Consider the following 23,665-nt stretch of genomic DNA (forward strand, 5'->3'; position numbering starts at 1 on the left):
GCCCGTCAATAATGGGGTGAAGGAGTGGAAGTTCTGAGCCCAAAGCTGCAAATAGTTTAGCTGAGCTCTGTTAGTGGCATACGAGAGGTTAGTAACGTACAAATTGGGTTTATGCCGAGTTGTGGGCAAGGTGACATTTGAAAACCTTGGTTTAGACTTTCCAATCTTTAACTAAAGGAAATTGTGATTCATCTATTTCAAGCTGTGTGCAGTGTATTTTTGGATATATTCCATCTACTGACACTGCCACACTATGGAGTAGTTCCCATACTGTCTAACAAAGAAACTGCAATGGAAGTAGCCAATATATGATTAAAAATATAACTTGGCACAGTTGTCATTCAGAATCTTGTTTGAGTGGAAATCTAGGCTTTTATCTCCTTCCCAAATTCACTGAGTGTGCCTTCCCCACAGAGTGTACAAGAGCCTAAAATCAGCCTTTGTAACATTCAACTGGCCTGCTAATCATATTTTGCATATCCAACAAATAACAAATATTTGCGAGCTTTGGAGCATAACTTTGGTTCACTACATCCCCCTAACCTCCAAATTTGGCTCAAGTTCAAAAGAATAAATTTGCATTCGTCTTCCATTCTAAACTACTTTAGTAACTTCTGCTATAGCATTTGTTGTGACAAAAATATTGGGGCAAACATTTGCATGAAGAATTTTCTCTTAGCTTTTAACTTCTGGCACCATTTTGATGGCTTCACCATCTTCTTTGCACATGCACAAGCAGATAAGACTTTTAAATCCATCTCAGGAGTCTGCTTCTGATCATGTCACCAAGGGGAAGCATATAAATGAGAAACATGAGGGCGCCAAACGATGCAGAGATGGGGAAGAAAAGTCACTGCAGGAGATACTCTGGCTATGACTGGATAGGTGAAATGCAATTGGGTGATGGCAATCTAATTCAAGTGAACAGAGGGGTGGCAAGTTCAGCCATGTCAAGGCTGTACAGTGATCAAAATGACATGAGGTGTGCCACAATTAATTACAGATGATATGATTTTTGACTTTGATTATGGCCGTTTCAATGCAGTGATAGGGTACAAAGCTGAGCTGAGAGATTCAAACAGTGAGTTGGGGGCATGTTCGAAAAACAATGAACATGTTCAGGAAGAGAAAATTGAAGATGCAACAATAGTTTGTAACAAGGAGAGAGGTGATGATGGCAGTCTTGAAAGGGAGGGAGACAGAACCCGAGAAAGGGGGACAGACATTGGCAATGGCAACTAACATAGGGCCTGGAAAAGATGATTGATTGGTCAACAATTTAGTTACAGTATAGTTGAGAGAGCAGGAGGCTGCCAATACGAGCTCAGGGAGATAGGAAAGATAACAGTTCAGAGCTCAACATGGTGTAACTGAATATGGGTAGGCGAATTTATACAGAGGAAAATACTAAGGAGGAAAAGGCAGTATACATAGGAGGAGGCTAAGTTGAGATGGAGGTTGAAATCACCGAGGGTAAGGAGGCACTCAGTGTAGAGCCTATGACAGAAAAGGAATGAAGCTACCTTGATGAGAAACTTAGGTGAGTGAGGAGAACAAGAATTCGTTTTAAAAGGAGAGGTTAGTATGTTGGAAAAAGGCAAGCACTCAAAAGGAAAAGGTGTTGCCAGGAGAAAAATTAATGATATGGATTTCATTACAGTGAGGTTGTGGAGATAAGGGCATTGATTCCAATGAGTGTACATTCTGGAGGAAGAGGCAGTGTGAGGTGGTGATTGTTAACCTGCTGGCAGAGTTCAAGAGGTTGGTGTTTGGTCGTTGGTGGGTGGGGCGAGTAAGATAGGAAAGTTGACGAGATTAGGTGTCAAAAGAATGCAGGAGTTGCAACTGTTAGTTTTAAGGAGGCAGCAACAAGTGCCTCCCTTTGAAGATTACTGACAAAGGGAAGCTGAGAGTTACTCAGAAGGAATTCAAGCCTGGGCTGGATGCAGGATAGTGAGAAGCCAACCCAATACAAATTTAGAGCTAGTACTGACTGGACAGAGTAATTAAAAATGATCAAAATAACAGCAAGAATTTCCTCCGACCCAGGACATGAATAAATTCCTCCAATCCTGATAATGGGTTCCTAGCCTCAAGTCAATTCCTCAGGGACTGGGCACAACACATACTAAGAAGCTTACCTTGAAGAACTTTAAGCAGTTTTAAAATAACCAATTGCTCTCTAATTTACCACTGCTCATTCCCAAGACCCAGATATTGCGCCACCAACCACCTTCTCCTCTTTCCATGCACATCCATTTCCAACTGGGAACTGAGCAAGTGAAAAATACAGGCACAACTTTATATACTGTTACACCGTGGTACAGCACACAAAACAATATACCGTGTCAGTTCTTGGAGCATGATGTAGTATTGAGGGTTAGCTATTATCAGCTCAGAGTTACTCGAGTCAGATCAAGACTGTGGCTGATCTCAGAATTAAAAATGCAATGATTGCCATAAGTCAACTGACACAATTTTTTAATGTACAAATTTTTTTTGCATTTCAGTGAGCTCTTTATTAATTGATCTACAAGTAAGCCATTCTAAGCACCAAGAGCTTTTAACTGTTGGCTTTGTAATTTATGAAAGTGACCCAAGACTCAAAGTTACTCTCCTGATCTTTAAGGGTTCGACTCTAGCTGCTGTCAAAATCAGTGCTGAAACTCAAGTTATTACACTGTTATTCTTCTTCTCTTCTCCCCTGCCCTGCAAAGATTTGGGGGATTCCCTTGCATCAACAAGATTTTTCTGGAGAATTTCTTGTTTTGGCTGTTTATCACCAATAGGATTGTTTTCAATTAAACATGCATTCTTACATACTTGTCATTTCAGGTGTGTTGAACCCAGCCTGATAGGGTTTGGTCCTGCAATTATAGAAGTTTATCACATTCACACCAATGCAAGCTCCCTTATTAAATGGAATACAGAAAATTGCTCATCAAAACACTCAATGGTATTTATTCCACTACAGCTGTCAAGCGAATTTCATTACAGTATCCAATTCAAGTTATAACTGCAACATATGACAATGAGGAAAATACTTGCTAGTGATTTAAATACATAATATCAAAAATATTCTTGACCTGGAAAACTAATCTGAAGTAAAAGCAAGACCAATAACAAGGAAAAGAAAGAACTGATAAACACCACAGCTGAGATAAGAGGGTTCAGTAATCAGACATTCTCTGACACACATTTTGCAAAATTTAAAATATTTCTGTTATTTTGCCAATTAACTTCCACACATCACAACACAGCAAACAAAAAGTTAAGGAATATATTGTTATGGAACAACAGAATTTGATGAGAAGTCAATCTCACTGTTCAGATTTGGTTGAGTTTGGTTGGTCAAGAAACTTATTCAAAACTGATATTCTCAAAACCATTTAGCCGAAAGGCAAAGGGAACCATTTAGTTGTTTAATGTTACAGCCTCATATTAGCAATTTTTACAGTCAAAATAGACATTTAATACTAATTACTGGAAATGTAAGCATTTCATGGGCCCACACCAGTATGCCATCTACAGCAAAGAATCAAAAACTACAGCACTCTATCCAATACAGTAGCACTTGGGAAGCATAACTCATCTTTTAGCAGCCCAGTATTTGAGGTGATTTCAGTTCCCGAAGCACAGGTATATCACCATTCAAAACAAGGCATAATCCTGACAATTTTTTACAATTAAATGAAAGGATATTTCAAGCTGCAGTATATACTAAACGTGTAGCATTTTTTTAAACCATTCCCAACATATTCCTACACCATGCTACCTTTAACATATTACTCACCTTTCAAATACAGGATCATAAGATCATCTTTCCAAGAAGGGCCTCATTGGAAGATGCTTTTTGTTTTAGATCAGACAGATCTGCAGAGGGTTTCCTGCCCTCCCCAAGTATAGGGCCAGTCAGCACGTATCATTTTATTGCTGCTGGTACAACTAACAAATATTTCATCAATGTAGAATACTTCTTTGGATGAAAAATGTACTCAAAGCTATACCAAATTATCTGTGTGCATCACTTGAGCAAATGAATGCCAGCAGGTACTCAAGAATTGTCTCTGTAAAATGTCAAGTGCACTGTCAGTTCAGACTTTCATTTTTAATTATTTTGATGAACATGGCAGAACTGAAAGTGGATTGTCTGTTTCTTTTTAGAATTTAAATTAGAAAGAACAACCTTGTGAAGAGCTTTTTTCTCAAACAACTCTCCTTAAGACTCTTGTCCTGACTAGCTATGAATTACAGCGAGATACAACTCCCTGGGCACCAGCTGACCCCAGTATCTCACACAAAAACGTGTATAAACCTGTTCATCGAAGGGCACCAGGAGCAGAAGGGGACCAAATCCTTCCCCAGCCTCCAACTTAAACATACAGCATGGATTATTAATTCATGCTCAAGGACCAACACTCCCAAAAATATCTGCCTTCCTTATGCTGAAAACAGTTAATATACTACCCCCATCTGACTCACTATTGCCCCTGCTAAAACTAGCTAGATGCACAGACCAGGAATTCAATCTGGGACCTTGCAACCATTTTAAAACTGTTTCCTGAATCCTCACTTCTATCCAAAGTAACTACGATACATTAACGGTCTTGAAGAGAAGGGAAAAAATACCTCTAATTAAAGCTACTGCATGTAAAATTCCCAACTATTTTCCATTCCCAATAATGAGTGTGCTAAGTACGTGTGTTTACCCAGTTTATAAAACTGACATTGCACTGATTGAGTTTCACAGAAGGAAGCAGACTTTAGAATTTCAAAGAAAAGAAATCTCAGTACGTCGTAATGTAACTAGCAAGGAAAGTTGGATCCTCACACAAGTAACAGGCAGAGCAACATACTTGCACCAATTCAGGACCATCACACTATGCTCAAGGCAGGAAAAAGACAAGGATAATCTGATACTGGACTAATATGAATGTGATATGCAGAGGATTCAGGTACAGACAGTGCATCACACTCGTCACTGAGGGAAAGCAGTTTGAACTGGGCAGATGAAGGAATAAAACAGATAAAATGCTATACTAGAAAAAGACAGTTAAGAATCAAAACAGCGAAACTTAAAATGAATTAAAACAACATTCGGATTTTTCATTTTATTTACAGAACACGTATAACATACATTTGTGTTCTTCAGCCTCTAAGCATTCAAATACCCTTATGAAGCTAAGGATGCAAAATGTGGTACACCTCCCAGTGTCAATAAAATTGCACTCCAAAGGATTTTATGTCAAATAGCAGGTTGCAGATAATTCAGCCATCTATATTTGTTGTTATCCAGGGGGTAAATAAAAGAGATGAGAAAGCTTACCAGTACACTGTATCATTACAATCCAAGATAAAACAAATTTCACCCTCACAAATCGCAAGAGTACTTCAAATTGGAAGTTGAACTCAAATTTTACAATATAGGATGTGAAAGGCTACCGTCAAATTTTAGTCAGGCTCCTATGACATCTGGCCTGCAGAATGACCTGAGCTAGGGATCTTCAATGGTGCTTCAAGGCATAAAATGGGAAACGGTTCTCTCCCAACACTATCATCCCTCAACTTCATAAGCTCATTCACACATGCATAGAAAAAATATAAAAAGGAACAAACAAATCATTCTGTATTTACCTGACTGTAAGTCACCACTGATAAGTTGCTAGAGTGACTGTTAGGGGAGATATTTACAGAGTTCTGCGACAGTCCATTTTGATCTTGTTCATTTTGGTCTTCAGTTGGGCCCCATGAATTTTTACTAATGGGATTTGTACTTTGGCCCCCAGGGTCCTTCACATTGTTGTCTTCAGATTGCCTGTTTTTCTGTGGTGAAGCGAAAGGGTTAAAATTGCCTTCAATCTTGCGACAGGGTTGTGAAGAAAATTCTGTTTCAAATGAAGAAAGCTGCTGCGTAACTCCTAAAAGGCCTCCGATTTCAACACTCAGAATCACCCAAATCACATCTGAGAGCGACACAAAAGCATGGAATTATGATAAGCACGGCAATTATGACTTTTAAAGCTAAAATTGCTTTCTGTAAAAAAAATTCTAATTACCCACAGAACTCAGTACAACTTGCATTTAAACATTTTCCACCCCATATAAACATGTATTTTTAAAAATCAATATACAAAGGTGAGTTTCCAGTTAGGATTATAAATATTCTATGTATATGAATTACAAAATGTACTTCCTTCTCCAACTTTTAGTTTTGCCCTGGGAAAAAGACGGTTTGAAAAGAAACAGGAAGAAATAAAGACAGCCAACAATGCAAACAGTTTTCCTATTAGATGTCCAAATATTATTTGTTCTCAATTTTCTGCTAGTTTCCTTAAGTGATAGGCTTTGACTGACAACACATGGCCTTTCCAAGGAGGTTACCTTTAACGATGGCAAGGCTATTTGATTATGAAAGATCACAGCCAAGCTTATTCCTACTTCAATAGTAATACATCTACTTTCAGCAAAGGGAGGGAGTCATTAAACTGCAATCAGGGCGTTAGCCACAGCCCCTCTCATCATCATTTTGTCGGGGAGTATGCACATCAACTATGGCATCTTACCACCACAGATCTGAGATAAACCAGGCTCATTCCTGCTTAATGCCTCCGGGAATAAAGACTTCCCCATGAGATGGATTTTTGCATCATTTCATGCCTCGCAGAAGCCCAAACTAAAAATGCACAAGGGAACCTTTTCCCAAGTATCAAATCACAATCCGTAGTCAATGAGGAGACATACAAGCACAACAAAGAGGTGACTCTCAGAGTCCCTACAGTGCATTTGATCTATCGAGTCTGCACCCACTCTCCAAAAGAGCATCCTACCCAGGCCCCATCCCCGGAACCTCATGTATTTACCCTATTAATCCACCTAACCCACATATCATGGGACACGAAGAGACAATTCAGCATGGCCAATCAACCTGCACATATTTGGCCTGTGGGAGGAAACCAGAGCACTTGGAGGAAATCTATGCAGACACAAGTAGAACAGCAAACTCCACAGGTTACTCAATGCCGGAATTGAACCTGGGTCTTAACACTGTGCTATCTACTGTGCCGCCATGCTTCAGCTTGGATATATCCCATTGTCCTACCAATATCCTTTCTGTTGTGAAGTTTTTTTTAGCCATTTGCAAAGTTGTCCACCTTGGCTAATGAGAACCAAGGGGCAAAAACAGCCATATTAACACAGCTGTTGCATCACAGTTGCTTCATAATACAAATCAACAATGACGTTTGCCAGATTTATTCTTATAAATCTTGCATTAATTTCAAGTCCAGAGTAGCTCCTTCAGAAAACTGAAGCAAATTTTGACATGAATTGAGGCAGAGCTCTCTTTCTATGCTGATTCACTAAAGGCTACAAATTTTCTATGATTCGACAAAATCCAAATAAAGATTGGTGACAGTTCTCTCAACATAATGTAAAAGAAAATATGTAATTCCCGGTATTCAAAAACCTGTCAAACCTACTACATATTGAGTATTTCATACGTTGCTAAGCATTTCTGAGGAGTGGGGAGGGAGCAAGAGCAGAGAAGGGGATAAGTAAGAGTAATGCAAGGACTCAAGACTGTGCCTAACTGAAATGAACAGATCACAAACTGTTCGTTACACACAAGCATTGGTACAAGATACAAGCTTACTTACCAGACCATCATGTCATCCAATGGCGATCTTCATCAAAAAAGTGTTTAAAATTTGACTTTATTTAAAAAGATTAAGCAGGTAAAGAGAGGATTAAGTAGGAGAGGGGGGCAAACCAGAAAAATATCATCCAAGTTTAAAATAGTGTATAAACATTTTAAAGCAGAAATATTTGTTCCATTAAAATGGAAGGGAGGTGAAATTGTAGAGTGATGAAAGATTAGCATCTTTCTAGGAGCATATCAAAGCCTTTTCTTTTTGTGGTAGCATCGGTGCATGTTATAAAACAAAACATAAATGTTTCAGATATGTTGTATCTGCAACATCTTAAGCCTTGCTATCCGGATTGAGGATTTACCCTCCAGTTAGTCAACATTGTCAACCATACAACCATAGAAGCCCTGCAGTGCAGAAAGAGGCTATTTGGCCCATCAAGTCTGCACCAACTCGCCAAAAGAGCATCCCAGCCAGACCCTCCAATCCACCCTGTGACCCCACACATTTACCATGGCTAATCCACCTGACCTACACATCTTTTGAAACTAAGGGGCAATTTAGTATGACCAATCCACCTAACCCGCACATCTTTAGACCGTGGGAGGTAGCTGGAGCACCCGAAGGAAACCCACGCAGACGTGGGGAGAACGTGCAAGCTTAACACGGTCACCCAAGGCTGGGTCCCTGGCACTGCAAGGCAACAGTGCTAACCACCATGCCACAATGCCACCCATCAAGAACGACATTTGGCAACATTTCCAGGCAAACAAATAGAATTGTAAAGGAGAGTTACCTTTGCTTCATGGGCCAGATTATCAGGATTCGTGGGCCAAGTATGACTGACAGATTATAGTTTGGAAACCTTTGTTCCAGAGATGTAAAAGTCGACAAAAATGCAAGCCCACATTCCGGCAACATAATTTATGTACTAAGGCATTGCAATTACTTGTTGATTTTATCACAGTTTCATTGGCTTTGTACAATACTTATAATAGTCATTTTCTGAAAGCCCAGATTCCCAGACAGCTGATTCTACACCCTCAGACTGCTAGAATTTTCACACACACAGACAAGAAGTCATCAAATTATTGTTTATTGCTTGGAAATTAAAATACTGGAGTAGGTGATTCATTTGATCTCATTACCTCCAAAGTAAAGCCCAGTAGCTGTGCACATGCGCCACTGTCCCTGGTACATTGCTGGAGTCGTTGGACTTCGCATCTGAACGCTGACATCGGTAACTTCCTGAGGCTCCAGTGACCGGACCATCACCATGTTAACATGCCCAAATTGGTCACCTCCCACGTATTTTAAAGACACACCAGGAGGCCATTGCTCTGTGCCTAAGGAGGAGAGGGGAAAACAAGGAGTACAGTATTGTCTGTTCAGACATTAACTCGTGGTCAAAAACTTTAAGTACAGCAAGTGCTGAAAAAACTCAGCATTCTGGCAACATCTATGGAGAAACAGTTGACATTTGAGTCCAATGTGACTCCAGAGTTCCGAAGGGTCTTAACTCAAAACATTAGTACTGTTCCTGCCTGCTGAGGTTTCCAGCACATACTGTTTGTATTTCAGAGCTCCAGCATCCACAGTATTTTGCTTTTACTGTCAAAAGCTACCACTTCAAATTGGAAAAATTACTAACTCAATCCAACGAATATAACCTTCCAAATTAGAAAATAATGATTCATTCCACAAACTATCAAATGCAACAGTAAAATGGACAATACTAAAGCACCAAGTAAAGAATAAGCTTCAATTGGCACAAACTAAAATGATTTGATCCACAGAGTGAAACATGTATTTCAACTGCAACATGAACTGAAGATTTCCTCTTCATACTTTTCCTTCACTGAATGCCCCATCCCTCCTCCCCATAAACAAGAAGCATCACAAACATAAGTCAGATAGTTACAGTCAGAAAATACTCTCATTCAGCCATACCACTGGGCTTATTGTTACATTATGGATGAAACCTGCACTTAAATGAATAAACTTCCATGCACAAACTTATTTAATTGTCTCATTCCAAACCATGACAGCAAACATCTATTACTGCATTTAATTCACCCTGATGTCGGAGACCTGACTCCAGTTTATTCTATTATAGATTTATATATTCGGATATTTTTTTTTAATGGATCACGTTTCATTCATGACCCAGGAAAACAACAAATGCCAGCAAGGTTTTCAGCAATAGTTTCAGTCCAAATGTTGATAATTTGCCTTGCAGTGGATTACTGCTCAAATTAGATATCATTGCGTGTTGCAGGTATTGTTACTAAATTTACACTGTCTTCAACACTTTACACTTTAGGCAAATTAAAAGTTATTATACTCCAGCCATTCCTCCCCAATCCCTACAGTGCAGAAGCAGGCTATTCGGCCCATCGAGGCAGCACCAACTCTATGGAAGAGTATCCTACCCAGCCCCGCAACGCCACATATTTGCCCCACTGATCTCCTTAACCTAAGGGGCAATTCAGCAAGGCCAACGCCCCAGACCCGAGGGGCTATTCAGCAAGGCCAATCTCCCGAACCTAAGGGGCAATTCAACGAGGCCAATCAACCTAATCGCACATCTTTGGACTGTGGGAGGAAACCCGGAAGAAACGCCACCCGCACCCACCTGTCCCCTCGCTCCAAACTCTGCCCACCTCATCCACACCTCCATCCCTCCCTGCCCACACAACACCCCCCCCACCATTCTTCACCCCCCTCCACCTGCTCCCTCCCCATGCTTAAGCCGCACCCCTGTCATTCGTCCACTCCTTGCACCCCCATCCATTGCCTCCCTCCCCTCCCGGCCGTCACCACACCATCCCCGCCCATTCCCTGCTCCCCCCCCCCCCCGTTCCCCCTCCCCCTACCATTCCCACCCCACTCCCCCGTCCCCCTCCCGCCTGCTCCCCCTCCCACCCGCTCCCCCCCCGTTACCCCTCCCCCACTTGTTCTCTCCCTCATTCCCCCCTCCCATTCCAACCCCAACCCCACCGGTTCCCTCCCCCCACTCCAGCCCCACACTGCCCATTCCCTCCCCACCTCGCAACCCCGCCTGTCCCCTTCCCACGCTGCTCCTCACCAATTCTCTCCCTCTCTTTCCCAAACCACCACCCCGACCATTCCCCTCCCTCCCGACATCGACCGACCCCCTTGACCATTCCCTCCCCCCCCCATGCCACCCTCAACCTCGCCCATTCCCTCCCTCGCCACCCCCACCTCCTCCCACACCATCCCTTGCCACCCCGTTCCCTCCCACACCCATTCCCTCCCTCCCCACCTGGTCCTGTTTCCCCCCCCCTCACACCACCCGCACACCCTCGCCTGTCCCCTCCCCAATTCCCTCCCTCCCCAAATCCACCAAAGCAATTGTATTGTAGCCAAACTTGCAGACAACACAAAAATAGGTGGAAAGATAAGCTGCAAGAGGGATACAAACAGTTTACAAAGAGATATAGATAGGCTAAGTATGTGGGAAAATAATTGCAAATGGACTATAATGTGGGAAAATGTGAAGTTGTTCATTTTGGAAAGGGAGAACAAAAGAACCAAGCATTATTTAAATGGAGAAACACTGCAAAAAGCTGCAACATAAAAGGAACTCGGGGATCCTTGTGCACGAAACACAAAGCTAGCACACAAATGCAGCAGGAATCAGGAAGGCGAATGAAATCTTGGGCCTTATTTCAAGGAGGTTAGAGTACAAGAATAGGGAAGGCCTGCTGCAACTGTACAAGACACAGGTGAGACCACATCTGGAGTACTGAGAGCAGTTTTGGTCCCCGTATTTAAGGAAAGATATTATTTCATTGGAGACAGTTCAGAGAAGTCTCACTAGGATGATCCTGGTATGGAGAAATTGTCATCTGAGGAAAGGTTAAACAGGTTGGGGCTCTACTCATTGGAATTTAGAAGAATGAGAGGTAATGTTATTCAAACATACAAGATTCTTATGGGGCTTGACAGGGTAAATGCTGAGAGGATGTTTCTCCTCATAGGAGAGTCTACAACCAGAAGGCATAGTCTCAGAATAAAAGGGGCGCCAATTTAAGAATGAGATGAGGAAGAAGTTCTTCTCTCAGATTGTTGAGAGTCTTTAGAACTCCTTGCCGCAGAGAGCTGTGGGGGCAATGCCCCTGTATATATTTAAGTCTGAGATCGTTTTTTTTCAGTAAGGGAATCAAGGGTTACAGGGAAAGGGCAAGAAAGTGGATATGAAGAATGCTGGATCAGCCATGATTCTATTGAATGGTGGAGCAGGCTCAAGGGGATAAATGGCCTACTCCTCTTCCTATTTCTTATAGTCTTATGTTTGTCTTAGAACATAGAACATAGAACATAGAAAGAACATAGAAACCCTACAGTGCAGAAGGAGGCCATTCGGCCCATCGAGTCTGCACCGACCACAATCCCACCCAGGCCCTACCCCCACACATTTTACCCGCTAATCCCTCTAACCTACGCATCCCAGGACTCTAAGGGACAATTTTTAACCTGGCCAATCAACCTAACCGGCACATCTTTGGACTGTGGGAGGAAACCGGAGCAACCGGAGGAAACCCACGCAGACACGAGGAGAATGTGCAAACTCCACACAGACAGTGACCCGAGCCGGGAATCGAACCCGGGACCCTGGAGCTGTGAAGCAGCAGTGCTAACCACTGTGCTACCGTCTTCTCTTGTACTAACCAAGAAATTCACAAATAAATTAGTTTCTGTAGTCTAGCTGTATAATTTTCATCATTTCAAAAGTATAATGTTATGACACTGTATTTAATTCAGTATTCAGAAAACAGCACATTCAACAACTCATATGACCGTGTAGGAGCGAATTATTGAATCATTATAGATGTCAGATCTCAGGAGACAAGCTCAATTACTGGTCAAAATCGAGTATTCCAATTTCTAGGAGAACTAGCAAGTTACACTAACTGAAGCCACTTCTACTCCAATAAAAACATTCCCCTATCAAAAAATCCATCGAAACATGAACATGCAAGCAGAAACAGCTCACAAATGAACCTCTATACAACAGCCCCACAGAATGACTTTAATTGGTACTACAGAGCTGAAAAGATGATACTGCTATAAATTTCACACCAGGGTGTGGCAGCATTTTCTTTGAAGTTTTTGAACATCAAGTTACTGACTTCATCTATCGCCACCTATTTCCAAACTCAGGCTGCCCAATGTTCAGACTTTTATCAACTATTGCTTTTCCGGTTGCAGACACATCAGGCTTGGCTGTGTCACATGACGGAACCATCTAACCACTAAGCTCAGATGTCTGATCCATAATATGAACACTGAGATCCTACAAAGAAATCATCAATGAAGGCTTGAGATGATGTCAGAGTATTAAAAGAAGCAAGTTATTGAGTTCCATGGTGGGATTCCAGAAGTAGGGATTTTTGGCATGTATAGCACAAGCCTTCCAGAGGTCACAATTTTCCACACATACTTAGCCTTTATTCTCTATCCAAATAAGCCTACCTATCTATCCATCTATTTTATTGATGAATTCCCAATTCACCAAATTCTCTGTAATCTTTGCCTATTTTTCAATGGTAATTTGCGCTTGACTGCAGCCTCCTGCAGCCAAAACTTAAAAGCCTGCCTCAGTACAGTTGACCACCCATGCATGAAACTCTCAATGGACTCTTCAGAGCAGCAGTTCTCAATCCGTGTCAAAAGGGCAATTGGGATCGTGCCAAGATGAGCAGACTGTTAAAGTGTTAATTTCAATTTGATTCACATTTCCTTTAAGTTTGTTTTTAAATTTCTATTTCTCTCATCCTGCCTCAGTTGAAAAATCCAACACTTGCCACAAATGTCGACTGTAACTGGGGACATGTCCATGACCCCTGCTGACCCGTTCCTGTGTAAACTGGATCTAGAGTGTGAACTCCCAGAGCTGCGGGACTGGATACACTGGAATATCATCAAATTGCTGTCCCTCGCGCACTCTCTCTTGTGTAGAATCAGTCCGTTCAGATGAGTATGTCCCTGTTTCTCCCTCTTATGTCTTTTCTTTCTAGCCTGTCCTGATTTTTCAATTTGATAAACATTTTTCCCTGTAAATCAATTTTCTGGGAGTACCATTGATTATTAATGTTGAAACATCAATGTTATTCCTGTGTTCATGAATTAGCCCTTTTAAAGGATGTAAGTAATATCTTGACATATAAATACAGCAGTTGTTACATCTTTGGTAGCTACCTTCTCAATATGTTGTGTTTAGAGAACACAGCAGAATTGACCTATTCATATTTTACAACAAGCTGCAAAAGTGCCTCTGCCCTGCTCTTACAACTCTTGCCTTGCCACAGCTCTCACTAGGGGGACATGCCAAATTTGATCAGTCAAAATAAGGTCACAGTGGTTAAAGGTTTGGGAACCATTCCTCAAGAGAGACAGTAATTCATAGATTGCTCTTGTGCAAAGCGATTGCAATTGCTCATATAAATAGAAGCTGAAGGAATAAGAATCTATCGTCCACACCAATTGAAACAAGCCCATCATCCATTCAGAACAATCATTGGAACTTGTTTCTTTCAGGTTTTAATCAAATCTCGTCCTTCCCCGACAAGCTGAACAGAATTAGTATCCACAGACTAACTTGCAGTTTCAGAAAAGGAGGTAGCCAACTCCACAGTTTAAAAATTTATCTGACAATAAATACCTAAAATATTCCAGGTCAGAGCTAGTCCCAAGTGAGGTTAAGGAGCATGACTAATTACAAGGAGGAAAATACATCCGGGGGAATAAAAAGTACAACTGCTTTAACTTCAGTATGCATTATTATTTTTCCTCCAAAATCTGAGGACTAGTTCATTGATCTATAAAGATTGCATCATGCTGATTTGATGCCACAAGTTCTCTTCAAGTCCGTATAAGGATTGATAAATATTTGTGTTCTAATGCTAGTTTCCCGCACTTGATGTCACTGACCATTATCATTTGTGAATCTCTCATCCCATGACCCAGAGTGTGCTTTAAGCCAACTCAACATTTATATGAACAATCATGTGATGAAATCTGGATCTCAAGAGGAACCCTTTCTCTGTGCACTGGTTGGTGAAGTTTATCACATCTGTCACGTCATTCTTCTCTCTTCAGAATGCAGACTAAGCCAGAATAAGACTCCAAACGAACAGCTGGTTTATTTTGGCAAGTGAACAGTACGGGATGAAAAACTGAAATACACTTTATTCTCTGGTATATAGGAAATAATAGATATGACTCACTGTCTTAATGGTTTTAAAAACAGATGTTTATTTGCTACAACTTTAATGTGTCCCACTTTGAAAACTAAACTCTCCTGCTGCTGGCTGGAATGCTCAAGTTGTCTCTCCTCAGTGAAACAAGATCTCCCGATGAGAATACTTCAACCCTTAGTTTTGTGGTTCAAAAAGGAATAGACAACTGTTTCTAATAACTATATCAGCCAAATATAAACGGTTGATTTCACTTATCAGCCCTGAATGAGTTAGAATTTGATACGATCAACAATATATAATTAAACATGCTGCCTTGGCTTTTTAAACAATTAAGTTCTTAGTCATTCTGCTGTGCTTTTCTGACATTGTGAAGGCAAGTGCAGACAATTTTCTCTGCACTTCAGCCATAAACATTTACAGCATAAAAAGGCTACCTGTCCTGCAATTTAAGACCTCCTCAAGCACTTACTTTGTACTGTTTTAAATATTTAAAAGATGCAATTGTTTCTGCATCAACCATTTCCGGTAGTAAAGCATTCCTCCTTCTCTCTCTGCAGAGCAAATCTTCTTCCCATTCTCTTAATTTTGAATTAACGGCCATTCCTAGTTGGCATATTTAAGTCTTTCCTTATACAGTTGAACCAAATTACTCAATTTGAATAAAAATCATTGTAGCCTTCTCTGCTTTCATGGCCAATAGCCTTGACATCTCAAGTCCTTCGGTAATTCAATGTTGACCAAACCAAAACTTGATTGATTCCTGGATATGGGAGCGGTGTCGGAGAAGTAGGACATTGCAAATGTTTCTCCCCTTTTTGGAACAGGTATGAAAGATAGACAAAGCAATTATAGGCCAGTCAGCGTTGGGGAAATTTGGAAAAGCTATTATTGGGAGCAAAATTATCACCTTGAAGTGCATGGGCAAATAAATGACAGCTAACATGGATTTGTTAAAGGTAAATCATATCTGACTAACTTGATTATGTGCTATGAAATTACAAAGATTGATAAAGTGAATGCAGTTGACACTACAATGCAACACAACAATTTAAAAACTGAAGCCCATGAGATGGAGGTGACAGTACCAAATTGGAAACAAAATTGGCTGAGATACAGAAAGCAGCGAGTAGTGATCAGTGGCAGTTCTTTTGTACCGGAAGAAAGTATTCAGCAGTTTTTCTTGGGGTCAGAGTTAGGACTACTGCACTTTTGAAGAGTATGAAATGGCGTAGCCCAGAGCCATTGCTGGTCATTTGTATTTTCATGTGTCTGTCAATCAACCTCCTATGCATGCTGCTTTTACACTTCTGATAAACCGCGAGAAAAGCTTATGAAATATATTCTAAAACTCCTTGCATACCACATAGAACAAAGAACAAAGAACATTACAGCACAGGCCCTTCGGCCCTCCAAGCCTCACTGACCATGCTGCCGATTGAACTAAAAGCCCTACTCTTCCGGGGACCATATCCCTCTATTCCCAACCTATTCATCCATTTGTCCAGACGCCTCTTAAAACTCACTATTGTATCTGCTTCCACTACCTCCCCCGGCAGCGAGTTCCAAGAACCCACCCCCTCTGTGTAAAAAAACTTGCCTCGTACATCTCCTTTAAACCTTGCCCCTCGCACCTTAAACCTGTGCCCCCTAGTAATTGACTCTTCCACCTCAGAAAAAAGCTTCTGACTATCCACTCTGTCCACGCTTCTCATCTCCACATCTCCTTTAAAAATCCAGTCACCTCTCCAAAAAGAAAAATTAAATGTCACACGATTGGCCTTTAATAAATCTGTGCTGGCTGCCCTTGATTAACCCATATATTATCTCAAAGCACTTAATATTCCCTTTTATATTATCTGCTGTGGTCTTTATTCATATTTTTTCTTTAGCCCTTTTCACCTTTCCATTAAAGGTAGCATAATAATTTTCTTATCACTAGTCCTAATATCAGTTTTGTTATTATCTCTAATGCAGGTAATGACTCTTTGAAATTACCTGTCCCAGTGGGTTATGGACATGTCATCATTGACTATATTAAAAGATGGGATAGATAAATTTTTGATCTTTCAAGGAATGATGGAATATGGGAAGCAGGTGGGAAAGTGGAGTTGAGGCAGATCAGCCTGGAGGGCCCATTAAGGTCTACTCGTGCTTTTACTTTTGCTCATAGCTCTCTTTTGCCCTATTATGTAAATATTAATACTGTGTCAATCTTTATCCCTTTTAAATTTTCATGCCCACATTTGAATTGAATTTAAACTCATCATATTATAATTGCACGCCCTTGCTACTGGAGAGGCCAGTGATAAGGTATAACTTAAGTAAGACAAGTTTGCAGGTGTAGTTTTCATTACACATATGGAAGTGCAAACTTATGATGGTAATATGTATATAAAAGGACAAAATTCATACTTTAAAATAAGAGGCTTCAATATCATTTGTGGCCCTGGTCCAATTCAGTGTCCATTTTTGTTCAACAGTGCTTCTGAGGCACCTTGGGATATTTTCTTGCATTTAAGATGGTAAACTAAAACACAAGAGATAGGAGCAGGAGCAAACCTGTTGAGCCTCTCCACCATTCAATATGATCATGGTTAATCTGGGATTTCTCCCATCCATTCCCCTTGGTTCCTGGAGAACCCGAAAATCTGTCTATCCCAGCCTTAAATGTATTCAAATGGAGCATCCACGACTCTCTGGAGTAGAGAATTCCAAAGATGCACAACCCTTCAAGGGATTAAATTTCAGCCTCTTGCCTGAAGCTGCACCATGTTTTAGATTCCCAAACAGTGGATGCAATCTATCAAGCTCCTTCAGACTCTTGCATTTTTTTCAAACTGATACAAATACAAAAAAAGCTTTTTTTTAAAAAAAATGGATTTTACGTTGCTTTCCTAACTGCCAAACCTTTAGAATCCGCAGAAAACTTAGGATATGCCCCTTACATAAAATAATTTTGAAGATGTGGAAATATAAGGCAAGTTGCTTGTGCTACCAAATAAACCTGTTGGAGTTTAACCTGGTATTGCGAGACTTCTTACTGTGCTCACTCCAGTCCAACGCCGGCATCTCCACAATATAAGGCAAGACAGACCTGCATTCGTAGCCTTCAGGATCAAACCTGATGGTATCAGCAAACCTATCAAAGCATTGTATGTTTATGCATGCAATTGGAGTCTGTGTGGCATATGGTTTACTGTGTACAATCCTGAGATGCCCTGTAGTATCCTATTCCCATATTTCTAACCTACCTCTAACTATTTGTCAGCATAGGTACTGTGGTTTTGCCTATGTACACAGGTACACAGGCAAAGGTTTTCACCAACATTAGTGTAAGAGTTGGTTCAACAACTTCAAAACAATAAATTTTGTTGGCTAAGATAGACAACTTTTCATTTGTTTGTGATTCTGTATGATGAACTTCAATAAGCTGGTGTATTTGATGTCTTTACATCAATATTTAACCTTTCAAAATGTCATTGTCGAGGCAGATAATTACCTGTGTTCTGTATCCTCCATGTTTTGGTGAACTGGGTGTCAGGTGGAACAGACTCCCCCTCTCCTATTGTAACATCTTCTACAAATGACATAGAAGGTGCATTTATATTTGGGCTTTCAAAGTCATAGTAAGCACCAATGGCAGCCTGCAAATTCCTGAAAAACAAAATAAAAAGTTTCTCAATCAATTATCTGAAATCAACAAACATTTGAATTTTTTGAGATAACATACTGGAAGACCTGCATATAAATCCCCAGAAAACTGAATTCAAAAAGTATCACTGGGGGAATAAAAAAGTTTGCCCATGCAACAAGGGCACAAACTTTATTTTACTTGGAACACAGAGCAAATAGCAAACACACAACAAACAAAGCACAACACCCAAAAACAATAAACATTCATATATATATATTGCATTTAACATAGAAAATGCCCCATGATGTTTCAATGAGGTGTGAGCCTTTATGAGTGGGTTAGGATAGGTGACTGAAATTTGGGCAAAGAGATGCATTTTAATTAGGCTTTTACTGAGGATGGATATTGGGACACCAACAAGGAGAAAGTTACAGAAGTTGAGTCCAGAGATGATAAAGGGGTGCAAAAGGGTTTTGGCAACAGTGAAGGTCAGACAGGAGTAGGGGTGGAAAGACAGGGGCAGAGGTGTAAGCAAACAGTCTTTGTAGTGGATATGAGGTTTAAAGCTCAACTATGGGTTTACCTGGATGCCATGGATGCGAGTAGTCTGGTTCAACATGAACAACCAACCAGGGAAGGAGATGGATTCAATGGCTTCGAACATCCTGATTTTCAATTGTAGGAAATCCTGGCTCATCCACAACATAAGAAGATAGGATCAGGAGTTGCCCATTCAGCCCCTCAAGCCTGTTTTACTATTCAATTCAATCACTGATGATCTATACCTCAATTACATTTACCTTCGATCCATATTCCCTGATACCCTTACCCAACCTTCTAAATTCAAGGGAATATGAGCCAAACCGGTCTTCTTAGTTTAAGCCTTTATGTTCAGATGCATTCTGCTGAATCTGCATCATACCCTCTACCAGGCTAATACAACCTTCCAGAAGTGTGGCATGCAAAAACTAAACACAGGACTCCAGTCGGCATTTAACCAGGCTCTGTCCTCTGTCAAAAGCATAATTTCTTCCCCTTTGTTTCCAACTCCCAAAACCACACTACCCCCCCCCCCCACCCATCCCAACAACCCCCATGGTCCACACCTCCCATCCAACATAAAAGCCAAAATTCCATCACCCATGTTAATTACTTTTTGCACCTTGTACATACGTAGTATTTTAGCGTGCATATGTGGACACCCAAAACCCTTTATTCTTCCACAGTTATTATTCGTCATTCTTGGATTCCAAGTGGATAATTCTCATTTTCCCCCACATTAAATTCCGTCTGCTACAGCTTTGAGCATTTGTTTAAGTTTTTTCTTTGACCTTTTGAATTTCCTGCACCCCATCTACACAACTTACTCTAGCTCCTGATCTTGGTTTACCTGGAAACAGAGAAATGCAACTCTATTCCTTTATCCGAGACAGTCACACAGGTAGTGAAACCCTGAGGCCTAAGTGAAGATCCCTGGGGAATGCCGCATGTTATAGCCTGCCAAATTTCTCATCACTGTCTCCTTACCGATTTGCAAGAAGATTGTATGCCAGCTTAGGCATACGTGGTTATGGGGTCAAACGAAGGGATGGACTATTACAATAAAGTGCCTTTAGTAAATGGATGGGAGCTTACCCTGTGAAAACAGGTGTAAGGAGGACAGTATAGATGTTAGAGAGCGATAGAATACAGAGGAGGAAGGGAAGGAAGCTTGGGATGGATCCTGGGAGAGCTTGGAATGGGACCATGCAGAAATGGGAAGGTGGTAACTATATTGGGATTAGGAGTAGAAGAATGATGCAAGAACAGTCTCCCGGAGGTGTATCAAAGAACAGAAGCAGCAAAAGTGAAGTGTTCAACATGTCTTATCAACCATATTGAAGGAAGGTGTCAAAAGTGTCAGCTGGATTCCCAAATATAACCATGCTTTCAGAAAGCCACCAGGTGGAATTTTGCCATGAGGAGAAGGATTCCTCATGATGCTCTTGCAAACAAATTTCAAAAGTAGCAAGTACTTTAGATGCAGTTGCCTTATCTTTCTTCTTTATGTAATTATGGAAGCCCGCTTGTGACACTAATGAATAAACTGAAAATATCCAAGTGAGTCATGTTCATTATTCTGTAAATTATTTTAGATCATATGGAAGTATGGAGAAAGACTGAACAGGACAGAAAAAGCCATATACTGGATGTTATTCTTTCAGCTTTTCTCTTCAAGCCAATATTCCTCCCAGTGTTCATCCACAAGTTTATTCCTTCCAGATGGCAACACAGACACAAATTACTGTTCAATGTTGTATCCAAAAGGCCATTAACATCAGGTAGTTATACCATCATAACCACAACTGATCCTGTCCTCGCCAGTTTAGCACATATTACTGAATAATAACCTGAAGCAAAAATCTTCCATCTGTCTCCCACCTTAAATCAGGATGCGGAAGCTAATTTGATACGTCTCTACCCTGAACCCATTCCCCACCGCTGGGATCAGGAAACACAGCTCAGACCAGATATCAAATCACATACCATTTGGATTTATTAAGGTTCAACTAATGAATAGACATGGTACATCAACAGGGAGCTGTGCATCATTATTTTGGCAAAAACAAATCACAATCAAACTAAACATTTACACTGTTAATTCTGTGTTTTTAATTACACCAGTAAAGATAACTGCAAAATAGCAGCAAAATCACCACTGTCAATGGACAACTAAGTAGTTCCACAATTGCCCAATTTAAGAGGTCACTACTAAAAATTTTTTAACTGGTATTAATCAAATTAATTGCGACCCATCATAAAAATCAATTATACAATGAACATCCTACAGTACCCACCCGTCAAAGGTCTTGCCCATACCACTGAACATCACAGAAGACTGGAAAAGAAAGTCAGTCAGCCAGAGCAACTCTCCTTGTGGGGTTGCATTCAGACTGGACCAGAATCAGGAGCAGATCCATGAGCAAGTCCTCGACCTGCCTGCCTCCTCTGCAACAGGTGACCCATGATGTGAAATGTGAGACTGAAGTTAAAACAAATTGAGTAACAGCAACTTAAATAAAAGTAATAGGGACAGAAAACTCTTGACTCAAGAAACATGGTTTCCTCCAAGCTACAGAAATTACATGTGGCCTGGGTGTCTGCGAGTGGCTCATGTTGAACCATGTTGAACACCACTGCTCCATGCAATAGTCTCCACCCAAGAGCATTAATGGCAGAAGCATCCCTGCATAGGCAGCCTTTCATTAGGGGCCCCACCTCTGCCAGACAGCAAGATGGAAGGAACATGTCTGGGAAGATTCAAGTATGGAAATGGAAAAGTGCAATAGTACAGGAAACCATTCCATGCGAGATGAACTGCTACTTTGCATGTTACATATATTCAAGTTTGAAGTGAGCAAATATTTTCTGAAAGCCAAGACCTTCCTAATTCTTTCTAGAATTTGTGCCAACTATTGAAAAATCCCATTTTTAAAGGCGCTCAAGGTCCAAACAAGTGTGGCAATAAAACTTAATTGTCAAACAATGAGCATGAAAGCAGAGTGAAAGGAAAAGTACTGTCCATAACCTCAGATTCCTTAACAGCAACATAACCTATTAGTTAATCCTTGAAAAATTAGACAGTGACATTTTCCTTCTCTTCTATTGTATTTCGACTGACTTTTGGAACAAAAGATATAAGGATTGTCAATCAACAATAGAACCATAGAAACGTTATGGCACAGAAAGAGGCCATTCAGCCCATTGTGTCTGCACCAGGCAAATGGAGAGAGAAAAGAAACTAGCCGCTCGCATTGCAGAACCTGGTCTGCAGCCTTGCAGCTCACAGCACTCCAGGTACAGGTCAGGTATCTTTTAAATGAGTTGAACGTTTCAGCCTCAACCACAATTCGGGCATTGAATTCCAGATACCACAACCCTCAGGGTGGAAAGGTCTTCCCGCATGTCCCCTCTAATCCTCTACCAATCACCTTAAATCAATGTCTCTGGTAACTGACCCCTCGAGGGAAACAGATCTCTCCTGTTAACCTTCAATTTTGTATATCTCAATAAGGTTACCTCAGCCTCCTCTATTCAAAGGAAAACAACCCTAGCCTATCCAATCTTTGCTCATAGCTGCAATTTTCAAGCCCTGATAACATTCTTGTAAATCTCCTCTGCACTCTCTCCAGAACAATTTCATCCTCCTAGTGATTTAAACTGTACACACAATTCCAACTAATCAAATCAGCATTTTTTATACTTTTCCAATTCAATCAAATCAAATCCAATTCAGAGTCTCAACAAGTTGAGACATTTCCGATCCAGGCTGACAAGACAGGGCGAGCGACCAAACCACCCTGTCCTGGGCCTGATCTACATGAGCCAAGCTGATTGGAGAAGGGGGAGGTTCCTCCTCCAAGACTTGAGCTCATTTGCATCTTAGCCAAAAGGCCGAGATGCCGCTTTAAAAAATTGCTTCATATGAAACATATGAAGCTTCAGTGTAACCTAATGACCTTAACCAAGTGCGGCCGACCATGGGCTGCCGACCATACTACACTTGATCTTAGCTCCATCATTAAATCCCTGCTTCAGTCTTCAATACCTTGCCCAATAGAGGAAAGCTTTCCATGTGTTTTCTTAACCACCTTGTCCAGCTGTCTTGACATGCACTTCAAAGTGTCTCACTTCCTCTCACCCTCTCACTAACCTCCCATTCACTCAGTATTCCCTTGCTTTGTTTGCCATCCCCAACTGCATTACCTCACTTCTCTGGATTGAATTCCATTTGCCACTTTTCCACCCACTCAACCAAACCACTGATATCATTCTGGAGACATCCTCTTCACTAACTACACAGCCAATTTTTGTGCCATCTGCAAATTTCACAAATCATGCCTCCCCCCACAATACCAAGGACCCCAACACAGAGCCATGTGGAATGCCATTAGAAATCACTTTCCATTCACGAAAACATCCATCCAACATTATTCTTCATTTTCTGTCGCTGAACCAATTTTGGATCCAACTTGCCACCTTCCGCTATGAAATTTCACTTTTCTGACTGGTCTGTCATGTGGAACCTTGTCACATGCCTTACTAAAATCCATGTGGACAACCATGCTGCACTACCCCCATCAACCTTCATTTGCTTTCTCAAAACATTTGATTAGGTT

At 40.9% G+C, this 23,665-nt stretch overlaps 1 protein-coding gene across 3 annotated transcripts in view; it reads right to left on the reverse strand.

The window, feature by feature from the left end:
• ilrun (inflammation and lipid regulator with UBA-like and NBR1-like domains) overlaps nucleotides 1-23,665 on the reverse strand; it is a 78,148-nt gene that overhangs the window by 34,804 nt on the left and 19,679 nt on the right. For all 3 annotated transcript variants that reach the window (XR_013495481.1, XM_078197796.1, XM_078197797.1), the window contains exons 2-4: nucleotides 18,372-18,526; nucleotides 8,795-8,992; nucleotides 5,635-5,963 (exon numbers count right to left, since the gene is read on the reverse strand). Coding sequence is in view for 2 of the 3 variants with exons in the window: in XM_078197796.1 (XP_078053922.1) it covers nucleotides 5,635-5,963; nucleotides 8,795-8,992; nucleotides 18,372-18,526 (682 nt within the window). In the remaining variant the exon portion in view is untranslated. The remainder of the gene's footprint in view (nucleotides 1-5,634; nucleotides 5,964-8,794; nucleotides 8,993-18,371; nucleotides 18,527-23,665) is intronic.

This window comes from Mustelus asterias, chromosome 25, assembly GCF_964213995.1.
Source record: "Mustelus asterias chromosome 25, sMusAst1.hap1.1, whole genome shotgun sequence".
NCBI classification, from domain to species: domain Eukaryota; kingdom Metazoa; phylum Chordata; class Chondrichthyes; order Carcharhiniformes; family Triakidae; genus Mustelus; species Mustelus asterias.